This window comes from Melitaea cinxia, chromosome 10 (assembly GCF_905220565.1).
Source record: "Melitaea cinxia chromosome 10, ilMelCinx1.1, whole genome shotgun sequence".
Classification (NCBI taxonomy): domain Eukaryota; kingdom Metazoa; phylum Arthropoda; class Insecta; order Lepidoptera; family Nymphalidae; genus Melitaea; species Melitaea cinxia.
The window spans coordinates 11,189,526-11,205,675 of record NC_059403.1 but is presented as its reverse complement, the minus strand read 5'-3'; the positions used below and the strand labels follow the sequence as shown (position 1 = coordinate 11,205,675).

Here is a 16,150-nt window from a genome sequence, read left to right as displayed (position 1 = left end):
TCAGACTGATCATCCTATATGGATTATAGATATAATCTGTGTTAAGGATGATCAGCCAACCTCCCCTATGCTACAATATAATTTTGGCACAAGTTCTATAAGAAGGGGTAGACATATTTACAACTGATACAATCTTAAAAAGTAATAAAGCATAAGATGCTGAATAAGAAATCAAGTATATTTGAGTTAGTTAGTGTATGTGTGAGTGTAAGTGTATGTGTGAGTGTAAGTGTATGTGTGAGTGTAAGTGTATGAGTGAGTGTAAGTGTATGTGTGAGTGTAAGTGTATGTATGTAAATGTGTGTATGAGTGAGTGTGCGAAAGTGCCTAAGCTAGTACATGTATCAGTTTAAGTAGACAAAAGTCTACAGCTTTGTCAATTTAAATAATGTAGGTACTAAAATAAAATAATATAAGTATATGTAACTCGTATAATTTGTAAATAAATATATTTTATAATACGTAAATACAATAAGTAACTATGATTGTATTTTTAATAATTCTTCTGTCTCATCGTAATTTTTATCCTGTAAATAAGTAATCACAGCCTGCTTGCACTTAACTCTCGCCAACCCATGAATAGAAATCGCGGAATTGATCTTGTTATAAAGATAATTGTGTTTGCTCACAAACGAAAAAAAACCGACTTCAATTACATCGACAAGTAATACAACATAGATCGACGAAAAAATAGTCAAGCAACTACGCGTTATCAAAGATTACTCAAAAAGTAGTTATTAGATCTCAATAAAATTTATATGTGACCACATGATAAACATCAGCTTTCGATTAAATTAAAAATTATCAAAATCGGTACACCCAGTAAAAAGTTATTGCGGGTTTTCGAGAGTTTCCCTCGATTTCTCTAGGATCCCATCATCAGATCCTGGTTTCCTTATCATGGCACCAAACTAGGGATATCCCCTTTCCAACAAAAAAAGAAATATCAAAATCGGTACATCTAGTAGAAAGTTATGCGGTATAATACAACGTAGGTCGACGAAAAAAGCGTCAAGTAAAAACGCATTATTAGATATAACTCGAAAAGTAGTTGTTAGATCTCAAATAAATTTAAATGGGACCAATTGGCACACACCACCTTTCGATTAAAACAAAATTTGTCGAAATCGGTCTACCCGGTCAAAAGTTCTGAGGTAACATACATAAAAAAAAAAAAAAAAAAAAAAAAAAAAAAATACAGTCGAATTGAGAACCTCCTCCTTTTTTGGAAGTCGGTTAAAAAGGTCCTAGGTAGCAACAGAATCTTTTGATGAAATTATGTTTAGGTTTTATTACATTACATATTCTATTTTTACGCCTACTTGAAATAGGAACATAGGAAATCCTTTTATGCTGGTATAGAATAACATTCAAAATAAACAATTTTCTGACACTGAGGACGTTGCAATCCCTATATAATGTCTCCGTGGGAAATGTGATAGGTCGACATGTAGCCACCTTCAGAATGGCACGTTGGGCAACTTCAAGAGCCTTGATAGATGTCTTTGCAGCACCACCCCAAGAAGTAATGCAATAGGAAATGATTGACTGACATAAGGCATAATATACCTGACGAATAACAGCAGAACCGGCTATATATCGTAAATGTTTGAAGATAAATAAAATTTTACGAATCCTACCACACAATAACTCAACGTGTTCCTTGAAGTTTAAGTGTTGGTCCAAAAAAACACCTAGATATTTAATTTTGCTAGTGGAATTAATGGTTGGGCAGTCACAACTTAGATTTGAACTGTTTGCGCAAGAATGGACTTTAATAATCAATGGAGTAGTAGGCTGAGTTGCGGATCGAATTGAGAAAGTTAGAAAATAAGTTTTAGAGATATTTAGGGTCAGATAGTGAGAGAACAACCATTCAGAAACTAGATTTATGCCAGCTTGAGCTGTAGATTGAAGTTGAGACCAATTATTACCAAAGAAGGTAAGAGCAGTGTCATCAGCGAAGGAATAAAAGTATTGGTATAAAAGTTTGATTTGTTGGAAAATGGCTTATCCGATTTTCTTGTTTTTGTTTTTTTTTTTTTTTTGAAAGCCTAATCTTTTCTCTAAAAATGAAATCCTAAATTGTATTAATTTTTTATAATTTATTAATTATTGAGAAAAATCAATTGAGTATTTATTGATGAAATTTAATTTAGACAGATATGCGTAAAAAATTAAGAAAAATGATAACAACAACATAATGAATAATGTATGCCGTGTGGTATCGGCCGAGTAGAATAGCGCCACCCCTTTTTTCCCGTGGGGGTCGTAAAAGGCGACCGAGGGATAAACCTGGCTCAAAATCGTCAGAATCCTGGAGAAGGAAAACTTCATTTGTAACCCGGAATGGGGTCTCCGTCAAGCATGCGTGGCACATATCTACACGTCGTTCCTGTGGGCCTAGCCAGTGAGGTCGAGAGGGTGGCGCAGAGCTTAGTCAACTCTGCGTTTTCCTGAACAGTGTCCTAGGCGGCACAGTGTCTGTCGACACTGTCTAAATCGTCTGCAATAGACAGACTACGGCCAATGAATGTATTGCCTCCCCTAGCTTTTATAACGGCTTGTTTGCGATTACTCATGGATTTTATAATTTTTTTGATAGAATCTTGACTATTGATTGTATCCCATTTTTCTTCTAGCGCAATTATGAGCTCGACGATGCTTGATGGAACTGTATCCCTAGCTCGAACCCTACGTTTGAGTTTGTCCCATAAATGCTCAATGCAATTCTGGTCAGGACTAAGTGCTGGCTACATCATCGTCTCAATTCACCTCCTCAAGAAACTGGCGAGTAACAATTGTTGTATGGCACCGAGCATTATCATGCATCAATACAAAATTTTCTCCTATGTACTCTGTATAAGGTACAACATGCTCGAGGAGAATGTCTTCCACGCACTTTTAAGCTGTCAGGCCCCCTCTCCAACCGCCACCAGGCACAAAAACAAGCTCGTTCTTCCCTTCATCTGATATTCCAGCCCACATCATGTCTGAACCACCGCCATATGATACTGTTTTGGCGAAACAGTATTGCAAGAACCGTTCCCCTGGACGCCTGTATACTCGGCCTCTTATGTCGGTGCCATGGAGATATTCAGCTCTCGCGAGTGAACAGGATGGAGCGCCATTGGTCATTAGTTCAATTGAGATGTTCACGAACAATTTGAAGTTGGGCTTAACGGTAAGCTGCGGTCAGTTTCAGGCCTCTGGCTGGTCGTTTTGGAGTTAAATTGGCTTTTTTCAGGCGTCTCCCAATTGTCCACTGACTGACAGCCACCCCTCGAACCCTTCTGAACTCCTGTTGCACACCAACGCCCGTGATATGAGATTTCTCAACGAAGTTGTGACAATGAAGGGGTCATCCGTCTCAGATGTGCTCCGGTGGCTATTAGTTTGTGGTCTCCGAATGAAGCCACTAGTTTCTTGAAACTTTTTGTATACTCGTGAAACTGCTGATTGGCTCATATTAAGTTCACGAGCGTCTTTCCATTGGTTATGGCCCTCTTGCAACAAAGATACAATTTGGGCCGCTACTTCTGAGTAGTGTCCATTGCATTATGATTCAAATACTTATAACTTAAGGACATGTGTACCTGTCAACGTCTGATGAGTAACTGATAAAAAATATGGGTCACGTGAACTGCATATGTGATTTAGTCCCGCAACTCGTGGGTACCGCAATGAGCAATTTCTATAACGCTCATGTTTAACCGTACTTAAAAAAGTTTTGTCATTATTTATTTGAAACAAAAAACTTTTACAAAAATCGGATAAGCCATTTTCCGAATCAAACTTTTATACCAATATACGGCTTGAGTCAATTCAGTTGCACGCGAGTGTATTTTCATTATTGGTTTATAAGAGTACTAGAAAAAGAAGTGAGATTTCGAGAGGATATTTTCATTGAGGTAGGGAACAGCAGCATATATCCCGCTACAAACTTACAGAAGGTCACGGCTAAATGATGCTACTCTCAAATAGTGTTCCTGTTGTGAGTAACATTGCTAAAGCTTCTGGGAAGTGTAAGGGTAGGGTCAGCTACGCGCTTGCGACGATTTTGTTACTATAAGCGTCTATACATATATGTAACCGCTACGCATCAGATGGACTGTAAGGTTATTTCCTAACTTATATATGAAAAAAAAAGAGAGGGAGTACTCGAGACTCACTTGCTGAAGGGTATAGAGCAACGTGGAGCAGTCCGTAGCAAGTCAATGATCTCGCGTTCGAACAACGCCAACATCGGTTCGAGAGCGGGCGCGGTGCGAGGACGATCGCCACTCGAACGGGAAGTCTCACCTGGCACACATATAACACATATAATAGTTATTTATGCAACTGTTGTATGATAAGGAGTATTAAAACACGAATGTGGGTTTTGGATAATAGTATCTCACGAGTGTTAAAAATGTTTTGCATAGCGACATCTGGATCTGACGGCAGAATTACTATAGATCCTAGTATTAAGGTTTGCCTAGCGAAGCTTGCGGGCTCACTAGATGGCGTGCTTAGAGAGTTGCTATGTGTTTGCACGGTTTTTTTTTATATCGTTTCATATTTAAATATTTATTTAATTGCATAGGGTTTTTTTTGTTCAAATTGTTTTATAAATAATAATATATATGTATATATATATTTCTTTCGGTTTGCTGTAATGGATGGATTTTTAATTTTGAGTGGCAACACTGCCAGGTTGAAGGATTTTCGCTTCGACCATGATTGGAGAAGGCGAGAGAAAGTTTTAGATTTCACGTTTTCGTTGTTTTTTTTTTGGCCAGGTTCTCCTGTAACATCAAAATTATCTCTCTTAGAGAGATTAACCTTAAATATTTATCTCAACAATAATGGTGAGTAATTTCGATATTTTGGTGGGACCTTTTCCTTTGTGGTTTGTGATAACCTATGGGTGTCATATTAACTCGTGATTTACTTTTGTTACAGCTTCTTTTGTTTCGTTTAATATGAAATTGATTTTTATCTGATTTCGGGGATGGTGGGAACGAGAGATTTCACATATGCAATCTACTCTGGTAAGATTTCAAACAATTCTCTTAAATTTGCATAGGTTACGATTCCGCCATTTTGACAACGTGTTTCCTTTGTTTCAGGGTTTTTGAGTTTTCGCTTATTTAATTTTATGTAACTAATTAATAAATTTATTTACTTTAAAAAAAATACACTTGGGTTACCTTGATGTAGGAAAAGGAAAATTTAAATATGAAAAATTATAACTTGAAATTAAAATGGAATTACATGAGTTACAAACCAAAACTCAAACTTAAAATTATATTTCGATTTCATTCTGTCATTTTCGTTAATCTTTAATCATCGAAGCCTGGATATTTGAATTTGGAATTTAAATACCACCAGTGCGGATCTTAATATTTTGAAAGCTGAGTCTACTGTGGATCACCAGAGCACTGAAAAACCTGTCCTGTATTAAAGTGAAAACCCTGTGGACTGGAGATCCTGCTTCTCGATACTTCCTGTGGAGAATCTTAATACCCGGTGGATGTCCAAAGCAAATTGACATAAATGATTGGTAGTGAATTAATAAAGAAGAGGTACAGACTTTAACACTACTTAGTTTTATCGATATTTTTTTTTGCAAGGTTATTTGGGTTCTGGTGGTATACTCGTTAAGCTCATTATACTCATCATATATTTTTAAATGTTAGAAAAATGTTAAAGAACCTTCTCTCTACGACTGAGCAATATTAGACATTGTTTAGACTGTAATTTCTGAAGTGATGGTTTTTGGGGTTAGCTAGGTAGTTTTTTTTATTTATTTATTTTTTATTTGAGGGTGAGTGTGATAATTGGAATAAAACTAACTTATTGTTGAACTACTAGTTGGTTTATTATTTAAATCTTTTTCCAACCTGCTTCAAAATTTGTATTCGGTCCTAACCCTAAAGATTTATTACTATTTTCTTTGTCAACGGCACATTGTATTTCGAAATAGCCGGACAACTTTTTTCCGACATGTGCCGGGTGGCAATACAAGACTCATAATTACCTACTAACCATAACTCATGTGATACTATTATCACACTCGGCTTCGTCTCGTTTTATTATACAGCAGTTGCATAAGTAACTAATTAATATTCAGAAACGATTCGTTTTACTAAAGAACCGTAAAATTTTTGAACACAATATATAAGAAACTTAACCGTTTGTAAGCAAAACGAAATAATATAGCCAATCGGCCAAATTGGTTTTGAATGCAAATCCGGTTCTTTTTATTCACAAAACTTATCGAAACAAAATATATGAACAAGACTTGAGTCAACGGTAGATTTCACCAAATTATAACACTACGCTCAGCTTTATTTACATACCAAATTCATGCAGAATTGTGGTACATCTTGGTAAACCATAAAAGTTATTACCTATATTGAAACGAGTCAAATTATATTGTTGCTTGAATTTACTTTTTATGTTTGGGTTGTACTTTATATTAACTATATTTAAGCTTTGTTTGTAATGTATTTGTGGAGTACAATAAAACTATATAATTGTGTTTGCTGGCAAACGAAAAAAACCGACTTCAATTACATCGTCAGTAATACAACGTAGGTAGACGAAAAAATATTCCAGTAAATACGCATTATCAAACATTACTCCAATAGAAGTAATCAGCTCTCGATGAAATTTAAATGTGACCAAATGATAAACATTGGCTTTCGATTAAATTAAAAATCATCAAAATCGGTACACCCAGTAAAAAGTTATGCGGATTTTCGAGAGTTTCCCTCGATTTCTCTGGGATTCCATCATTAGATCCTGGTTTCCTTATCATGGTACCACACCTGGGATATCTACTTTAAAACAAAAATTATTAAAAGAATTTAGATTATAAACTACTGAACTGTGTGGCTACGGTACTAAAGAATATGGCCACCACCTCTCTTCCCGTGGGTGTCGTAAGAGGCGACTGAGGGATAACACGGTTCCGCTACCACCTTGGAACTTAAAAAGCCGACCGGTGGCGGGATAGCCATCCGACTGCTGGCTTTGAAATACACAGGCCGAAGACGGGCAGCAGCATCTTCGGTGCGACAAAGCCAGCCCTGCGGTCACCAACCCGCCTGCCCAGCGTGGTGACTATGGGCAACACACATGAGTTCACGCATTTTTGGCGCGAACTTGTGGAGGCCTATGTCCAGCAGTGGACTGTATAGGCTGTAATGAATGAAAAAGATTATAAAGAATTATTAAAATCGGTTCATAAAAGACGAAGTTATCCCCGAACATATATATATATGGTCGAATTGAGTGACCTCCTTTTTCGAAGTCGGTTAAAAAAGAAATTATAACTTTTCTTGACTCACTCAGGTAGCTAAAAGAAGGCGGCGAATCAGCTCGAGTAAGACGCCATGTGAGATGTCTCGATGGACTATCCTTGACTTCTACATTAGGGATGCTGCGAAGAAGCAACTCTAACGCAACACCGCGTCGGGTATCCGCCACTAACGGAGGAAATACTGCTTCGTAGCAGTCCACAAAGCTATAAAAAGTTGACATTATTAGAAATTTTGTTTGGAGTATAATAAATATAAGATTAAGGAGCAGAATAGGCGAGAAAATGGAAGACGTGATTTTATAGTCACGGTTGATTCCGGCTGCACTGTTTATTTTTCAAGTGGTCAAAGTTAAAAATGAGTATAGTAGCTCCGCGTCGCTTTATCGCCCTCTTCAATTCTAATCTCGTGAAAATATCGGGATACGAAGGAAGTAAGGTTATGTGTTTTAGTTGAATACCAAGTTTTATTACAATCTGTTCAGTAGTTTTTGCGTGAAAGAGTAAAATTCATCAATCTTTACATTCATTTATTTTTTTCACTTTCTCATTTATTTATTAGAATTATAAGGATTGACAAAACTATCATTTTATTCATTTAAAATCGATAAAAATCGATGATAAATGTACCTAAGTAACGGCAAAATCCCGCCATGACTTTCCAGCAACATCTGCGTGTTCTTAGCCAAAACGGCTATCTCCATAAAAACCGGCTGCAAAATGCGACTACCGTCCTCGTGACCCGTATTCATAGCCGCATGAATGTGACACTTCCACGGCGCCTCCTCCGTCTCCGAAGTCGATACAGGAGTATGATCTACCAGTTGGACCATTCGACCGAAGCCTTCGTGTATTATAACCGTATCTTTGACTTTGGCTATATCGGACGTGGTGAGGGCGCAACAGTGGCGACTCGCGTAAGCGTCTCTCAGGCGGAGAAGTGGTAGGGTGTAGTTCTTCTGGTCGAGCAGGATGGCTCGGAGGCGTATTCTCAGTATGTCTAGGTTAGGGGCAGGGGAGGGCCTGCCGAGGGATAGTTCTAATCGTCGGCCCGCCCATTGGTTGTCGAGGCGTCGTTTGTGTACTCTAGCGATGGCGAGGCGCGCGTCCCACTCCGAGCGGAAGGCGACGCTGGCCAGCGGACCCTCGCCCGCCGCCCAGATCGACACGCGGACTACGGGCACGTACTGATTGAACAGCTTCGTTAACATTTCCTGTAGAGAAAAAGTAATTTAGTGACCAGTTTTTAGGATTGTAGCCTACTGAAATGTACGCGACAGGAATTTACTCCTTTAGAACGATTGCCGTGATATGTAAAAATATATTTATCCCTTTCTCGTAAGAGACGTCACTGCTCAACGGTACTGTTTCACACGATTACACTCCTCACGTTTTTGTCATACCACGGGCTTTATATCGTTTCTTAAGGAGTAAACTTTAATAATAATTTACATACAGGTATAACAGCCGATGCCAATGAACAGAAGACGTGGAAATTTGCGTAGGCTAGGTCCTAAATTTGCTTTACAAATTCTTCTCGTTGTCGGCAGTGAAGGAAAGCAATACGAGGACCTGCATTACGAAAACAGACAATGTACTTGTATATCTGCAAAACTAACGAGCGCGTTATATGTTCCAACCCGTCTCTTTTTCAGTTTTGCAGCAGGACGACACAAGCACAGTGTAGCTACAGTAGCATGTCATTCATTTCATGCTTTGAATATAAAATATATTTTCTAGCATGCATTCCATTCCAAAATATATATTATAAGCGTTGATGTGTCTATCATACACTTAAACTGAACTGAAACTTGTAGGATCCAACTTAAGTTATTTATACAAACCAATTGTCCTCCCAAACATGCCTATTTCCATAAAAATGTTATAACATGCAATGTTGAGGTAACCAGTCGGGCTGCTCCAGATTTTGAGCAAGACATTTTGTGCCCTACCTCAATATATTTATGGTATTTCTTTAGAACCTACAAGTAAAACATTGTAGCAATTAACTCATATAGTCATATATTACCTGCAAGATATTTGGCTCGTACGGAGGTAGGTTGGAAACAGTGAGCTCGGCACTGTCCACCTCAACTTCACTATGCTCACTGAAGCTAGAAGAGTTCCAAGGCGACCCGGCACGACGGCTATCATCACCGCTGTTGCTGGATGAACAGCCAGACCGGTCTAGATTCACCGAACCTGTTTAACCAAACACAAAACGATATAAAAACATGCTTTATTTTAGTTATACTCTCCCGTGAACATGGTCGCTGTAAAGTATTCGAAGCGTTGTTTCATTATAATGAGTGAAATTCGCGTAAACATAGAAAATAATATGTACAGTTGTCCCGCTCACCGTGCGTGCCGCGTATCTTGCGCGGGCGCGGCGCGGGCGGCGGGCAGAAGTCCAGAGGCGGCGGGGTGGGCGTCGGCAGCTGTTGCAGCGCGAGCGCCCACTCGCTCGATACGCTCCGGGGCCGCTCCGGCGCCGCCGAGAGATGCTGGAGTTATAATTACGTGGTTTCATTTCAAATTTTTGATGTATAACTGCTTTTTTTCTAACTTCTTTATGCACACTTGACTTGGGGAGTAAATAAATAAATAAATATCTTATAACATACACACACGGTCGTCTGTTCCTATGATAAGCAACTTAATGCTTGTGTTACAGGTAACATCGACTGTTATAACAATTTTTTTTTAATATACATATAAATAATACATATGTGTATATATAAATAAATACATATTACACCCAGACTTAGGCGGGAATCGAAACTACGGAACAGAAAGCAGGGCCACTATAAACTGCGCCAACGGGCTAGTCAAAGTAAGCTGGTGAATGCGTAATGAGAGCGTTACGAACAGTGTGATCGAGCGACGCGAACGGAAGTTGAAATGGAGATATACAAAAGCAGCGCTATAAGACTTTTTAAGGAAATAGCAAAAAGGTTATTCGACGTCACAGGAGACCGAAGAGCTGGCAACTACTTCGGACAAAGAATTAGTCTAGCAATTCAAAGGGGGAACGCTGCCAGTATCTTCGGAACCTTGCCTAAAGGGACTCCTTTTAATAATATTTTTTAGTTATTATATTATGTATATATGTTGCAGTCAAAACTCTTAACCAGTCAAAAGCACTATTGACTAGCAAAATCAGTCAAAAGTACTTTTGACCGTTTGCTTTAGTCAATAATACTTTTGACTAAAATAACAGTTAAAAGTACTTTTGCCCGATGGAGCTGGTTAAAAGTACTTTTGACTAAATGATTCCGTCAAAAGTGGTTTTGACTGGTTGTATCAGTCAAAACTCTTAAAAAGTTAAGGTGGTCTATAAAAATAACGACAAACGCACATATAAACTTTTATATTACTCATTATTAGTGGAGAACGTGCTGATATTAGAACAAAAATAATTGTGTTTGCTCGCAAACGAAAAAAAAACCGACTTCAATTACATCGACGAGTAGTACAACGTAGATCGACGAAAAAATAGTCAAGTAACTGCGCGTTATCAAAGATTACTCAAAAAGTAGTTATCAAATCTCAATAAAATTTATATGTGACCACATGACAAACACCAGCTTTCGATTAAATTAAAAACTAATAAAATCGGTACACCCAGTAAAAAGTTATTGCGGATTTTCAAGAAGTTCCCTCGATTACTCTGGGCTCCCATCATCAGATCCTGGTTTCCTTATCATGGTACTAAACTTGGGATATCTCCTTTCCAACAAAAAAAGAATTATTAAAATCGGTATATCCAATAGAAAGTTATGTGGTATACCAATAGAAAGTTATGTGTGTATTATAATACAACGTAGGTCGACGAAAACAGCGTCAAGTAAAAACGCATTATTAGATATAGCTCGAAAAGTAGTTGTTAGATCTCAAATAAATTTAAATGGGACCAATCGGCACACACCATCTTTCGATTAAAAGAAAATTTGTCGAAATCGCTCCACCCAGTCAAAAGTTCTGATGTAACATACATAAAAAAAAAAAAAATACAGTCGAATTGAGAACCTCCTCCTTTTTTGGAAGTCGGTTAATGAGTGACTACGAAAAGAAAGAAGGCTTTTTGCAAAGAATTTTAGCGATGGAAGATATGAAAGATAGTCATTTCAATGTGATGACAAAAGAAAAATTTAAAAAGTTTGCAATGGATGTGGAAGACGCGAAATTTAATGAAAAGGAAACACCATTACAGTACAGTAGACTACAACGCTTTAACACATTGAAGTTTGTGGTATAAAAAAATTAGTTACAAACACAGAACCTGTCAAATATTTTGGCCGGCTGAGGAAATCTACGACATTATTGATGCTGCTCATATTTCTATAGGACATGGTAGTCGCGATAGACTTAAGAATGAAACGGCAAAAAAAAATACGCTAATGTTACAAAAGAAATGATTAATATATATTTATCAATGTGCGAAGTATGACAAAGTAAGAAAAGCAAGAAAAGGATGGGTCAGGTTTAGAAAACGATCCTGCACACTGAAATGAACTGCCGCTGCCAAGTCGATCTGATTGACATGCAGTCGCAAGAAGATCGCGGGCATAAATTTATTATGGTTTATCAGGATCATTTGACTAAATTTATTCACATCTAACGAGTTAATAGTGCTTTTGATTGACGCTTTTTTGCAGTTAAAAATACTTTTGACGGAGAGCGTCAGTCAAAAGTATTTTTAACCGCGATTTAGCAGTCAAAAGTACTAATAACCAATAATTTTCAGTCAAAACCACTTTTGACCAACTTGTCCAGTCAAAAGTACTTTTGACTGATTTCGCTAGTCAATAGTACTTTTGACTGGTTAAGAGTTCTGACTGTAACATATATATATAGGTTGCTTGGTTTTTTAGTTTAATGTAATTTATCTTATTATTATTATTATAGTATATGTATTACATTTATGTTGAAAATGTTGTCTAACTTGCATTTAATGTATGTTGCCGGATTAAACCATTATAAAGTATGTAGATATACAAAATGTCCCAAAAATCAACGTCCAGCCGAAAACTGGAAGTAGTGACAGTTAACAGAAAAATATAAAAAAAAATCTTAAGTCATATTATAAGCCTTCAAAAAAAATAACGAAAGTAGTGACAACCTGTGATAAACTTTCAAGTATTGCGACTATAATATTTTATTTTTCTTAGTTTTTTTTTATATTTATTGTAATCCTAAATAATTCCATTTGTAAATTACAAACTAAAATTTAATCATTGCTGAGTCAACTTTAAATAAAATATAGTTTTTTTGCTCAAGCATGCACTCGAAATTATTACGTAACCTAACTTTTAGTGTGTGTACTGAAAAAAAATGTATTACGGTACTATGGTAAGTTAATTAAAAAGTTGGCGCATTTATTCTAGAATCGTAAAGGTACAGAAAAGTACAGAACTAAGATTTTTTTTATATTTTCTGGTAACTGTCACTACTTACCCTACCTGCAGTTTTCGGCTTGACGTTGACTTTTGTGACACCTATATAGCTTCACCAACTTAAGATAGAAAGAGTGAGAATTAGGTTTCTAAAGCACGCTCCCTTTTTTAAACACTTTAAAATAAGGGTGGGAAAATAATCGATTTTCACAATAATCGATTATTATTTTTATCTTATAATCAATTACGAAAATATAAAAAAACGATTTTTTTGGTCATAGAAAATAAGCATTCAATTTATTTTTAATACGTGGTATATCGAACCTGAGTAAACGGTGTAAAGGGATGGCGGATATATTTATATTTTTCGATTATTTTTATTGTATATTATACTGTTAATATTTTTTTATTTTATGAAATATATATATATCGACGCCCCCGTGCAATAAGTCGGTAATCGAAAAAAGCAAATTTTACAGGAAAAATAATTTACTGTTTTTCTTGAATAACTTTCTAACCTCTGGGAGTATTACGGTCATTGATACATCAAATGAAAGCTAATTTTTTATGAAATGTTATTTTATCACCTGATTTAAATTAAATGCACCCTGTCGGCTGCAATATGAAAAATAAATTTTTACAGTATCGAGAAAAGTTTCATTGTTCTGCAATAGTAACTAACGGGATTATTGTGGAAAATTTATGAATAGTGTTGATTTGTAACAGCATACTATCGACTTTTATAACGTTTATTATTATTATAGCTGGTGAACATAATATATCTTAACCAAGTTATTCTAGTAATTTTCTATATGCAAGAAATACCGTATAAATAAAATACAGTACTAAATAGAAAATTTAACAACAATTTTTTCATATTACCGTTCATAACAAAAAACCTTTGAAGAATATTAAACCAAGCTTTTTATTTGAAATAAATTTATAATTATGAATTTAATCATTTTTATTATATTTAAATACAATTTACATAAATTATAGCCAGAATCAACGATATAAATAGAATATAAGAAACACATATTGAATAAGACGATTAACAAAATCAGTGTGAAATTCTAAATAAAAAGCAATACAAATATAAATTTAAAAAATCAACAACTATCCTTTTCATTTCTGTCTGTGCATCCTCATTTTCAGTAAATGATAACGACTTATAAAAGGAATGAAAAAATCACGAGATAGTGCCACTTTTACATAAACTCATTAGATCTGCGTGTGAAGCTTTGGCGAATGGAATGGGCTGGTGGTATACTCGCTGCAATTCAATGATACCTGGAACTATAGGTGTAACTTGTGTTCGTTAACGTCCTCGCCGTCTAATATTTAAAGTAGATTGTAGATTAGTATCAAGTTCGAAATATACGTCTTTAAAATTGTATCTAAAACAGTTTATTTTCCCGCAAATGTATCGCTTTAACCTCCATTACGTCCGCCCAGTGGATTATCTCTCCATTTTTATCTCGCCGCCAATTATTAGGTTCTATAAGTTGTTTAATATCATAGATATCGGATTGTTCAAGTTTTTCAACACAATACTTTTCGCCAGTTACTTTAGAGTTCAAAATAAAGTTATGGTCGGGAGGGAATACCACTTTATTCTTTAAGTTTCTTTCAATGTGTGCATACATGGAATCTCTCTCATTCTGGCTATGTCCCGTTTCGAAAAGCCTGTGGGTAATAGAAATGCCTAGTAATTTGGCAGCATAAAGATATAGAGCAAAAATATATCTATTTTTATTTTGCCCATAACATCCAGCAGAATAAAGTGAAATGTGGTAATGCCATCTTCGTGGTTAGTTTTAAAAAAAATTAGCAAAGCTATTAGCTACCTATTTCCGTACTACCTCTTTTTGCTATTTGGAAGTGCCATACATAACAGTAGCCTCTTTTTCTAAGAGCGTCAAAAACTATAAAATTATATACAGTATATTTACGCTTGTAGTGAAATATACTCACTTCAGATTTTGGTATACTTAAAACTTATTGTAAATCAAAAATTGCTGTCATAGAACTATTTTTATCAGCAGTATCTATTTTGTCTTTCTTAATTTTTCTAATAATATCTTTTCTTTCTAAATGGTATCTATGTTTTTCCTCTAGAGACGCTTTAACCAAAGGATCAGCTTGATCAAATAAAGAACACGAAGGGCATTGATCCTTTTTTGGTTTTAAAAATGAGTAGTTGTAATTTGTATTAAACACAGTTTCATATAGGCGTTTTGTAGCCATTGTTACAACATTGTAATTTAAATTTGCAAACCACTCAGTGTAAAAGCGATACATTTTTGAAATATTTAAATTTTCTGAAAGATATTCCCGCTCAGATGTTTTCCGAGTGTAATGGGAGTCTACTTTTGGAAACAGTCCAATATGCGTTTTAATACTTAACTCTGTAGCAGTACTCATTTTCCGAGGTCTGTTATTGTGAACTCCCCTGTTATCTTTAAAGCCCTCATCTGATTTTACCTTCTTTAATGCTGTATACACCATTTGTTCCCCAATTTGTAATGTATTAAGAATTTTTTTTTACAAACTAATACGTCCTCGTTATTTAAGGAAAAATGGTATTTTAATGTTTAAAAGCGATTGTTTTTGCGTTCTAATGACATACGTTTACTGGTATCAGTCTTTAGATGTTTACTTAAATACAACCACTGAAGTTCCCGATCAACGAGACTATAAAAGTTATCGAATATGCGTTGCCTCTCAGACGAAATAAATTTTTCACCACAACCCCTTTTACACGCGCACGAGGGATCTAAAGATTTTTTAGGATACCCTTTTTTAGTTACATCTTTCGTAGGCCTCGCCGCTATTGTTCTGTTTTTTATTTTTCTTACAACGCCACTCATTTTTATCCAGTTTGCGTTTCCTAGTTAGTTTTTTTTTCTTTGTTTGATTTAGCTGGGTTATCCTGGTTACTTGTAACGTTTTCTTCATCATCTGTGCATCTTGCCTCAGACAAATTATGTTCCATTTCAATCTTGTCATCACCCTCAGGACAATTCCTTGGTATGTTTCCTGTTAGTGTCACATCAGTTTTGTTGCAGCTTTCGGTTTCTATGTTTTGGTCTGGTTTTAATGTTTCATCTAGATCTATAGTAGATTTTTTACATAAAGTATGTATTGATGCTATATTACTGTCTACAAATGTTACATCATTTGATCGCATAATTCCTTTTTTTTGTTTTTGGAGTATTCAAATATTTATTTGATTATAGATCTTCACCTAAAATTATAAATTGAAATATAAGAAATAGGAAGTTAAACGTCTTCCTTATTTAAACATTCTCTTACTTAAACATTATCACAGAAATGAAATTATTACAACATAAAACAACAAAATAGTTTTAATAGGTAGAATGAAGTACTTACTCTCAAAGTCATCTAATTTGTTCACCAAGAACAGCATTCGTCTTACACGAGAATT

At 35.7% G+C, this 16,150-nt stretch overlaps 1 protein-coding gene across 1 annotated transcript in view; it reads right to left on the bottom strand.

Annotated features, from left to right (window-relative positions):
* The window catches only part of LOC123657366 (meiosis regulator and mRNA stability factor 1), a 40,513-nt gene that overhangs the window by 7,319 nt on the left and 17,044 nt on the right, over nucleotides 1-16,150 (bottom strand). The window contains exons 8-12 of the mRNA XM_045592923.1: nucleotides 9,666-9,810; nucleotides 9,336-9,508; nucleotides 7,937-8,520; nucleotides 7,338-7,513; nucleotides 4,173-4,302 (exon numbers count right to left, since the gene is read on the bottom strand). Of these exons, the coding sequence (XP_045448879.1) occupies nucleotides 4,173-4,302; nucleotides 7,338-7,513; nucleotides 7,937-8,520; nucleotides 9,336-9,508; nucleotides 9,666-9,810 (1,208 nt within the window). The remainder of the gene's footprint in view (nucleotides 1-4,172; nucleotides 4,303-7,337; nucleotides 7,514-7,936; nucleotides 8,521-9,335; nucleotides 9,509-9,665; nucleotides 9,811-16,150) is intronic.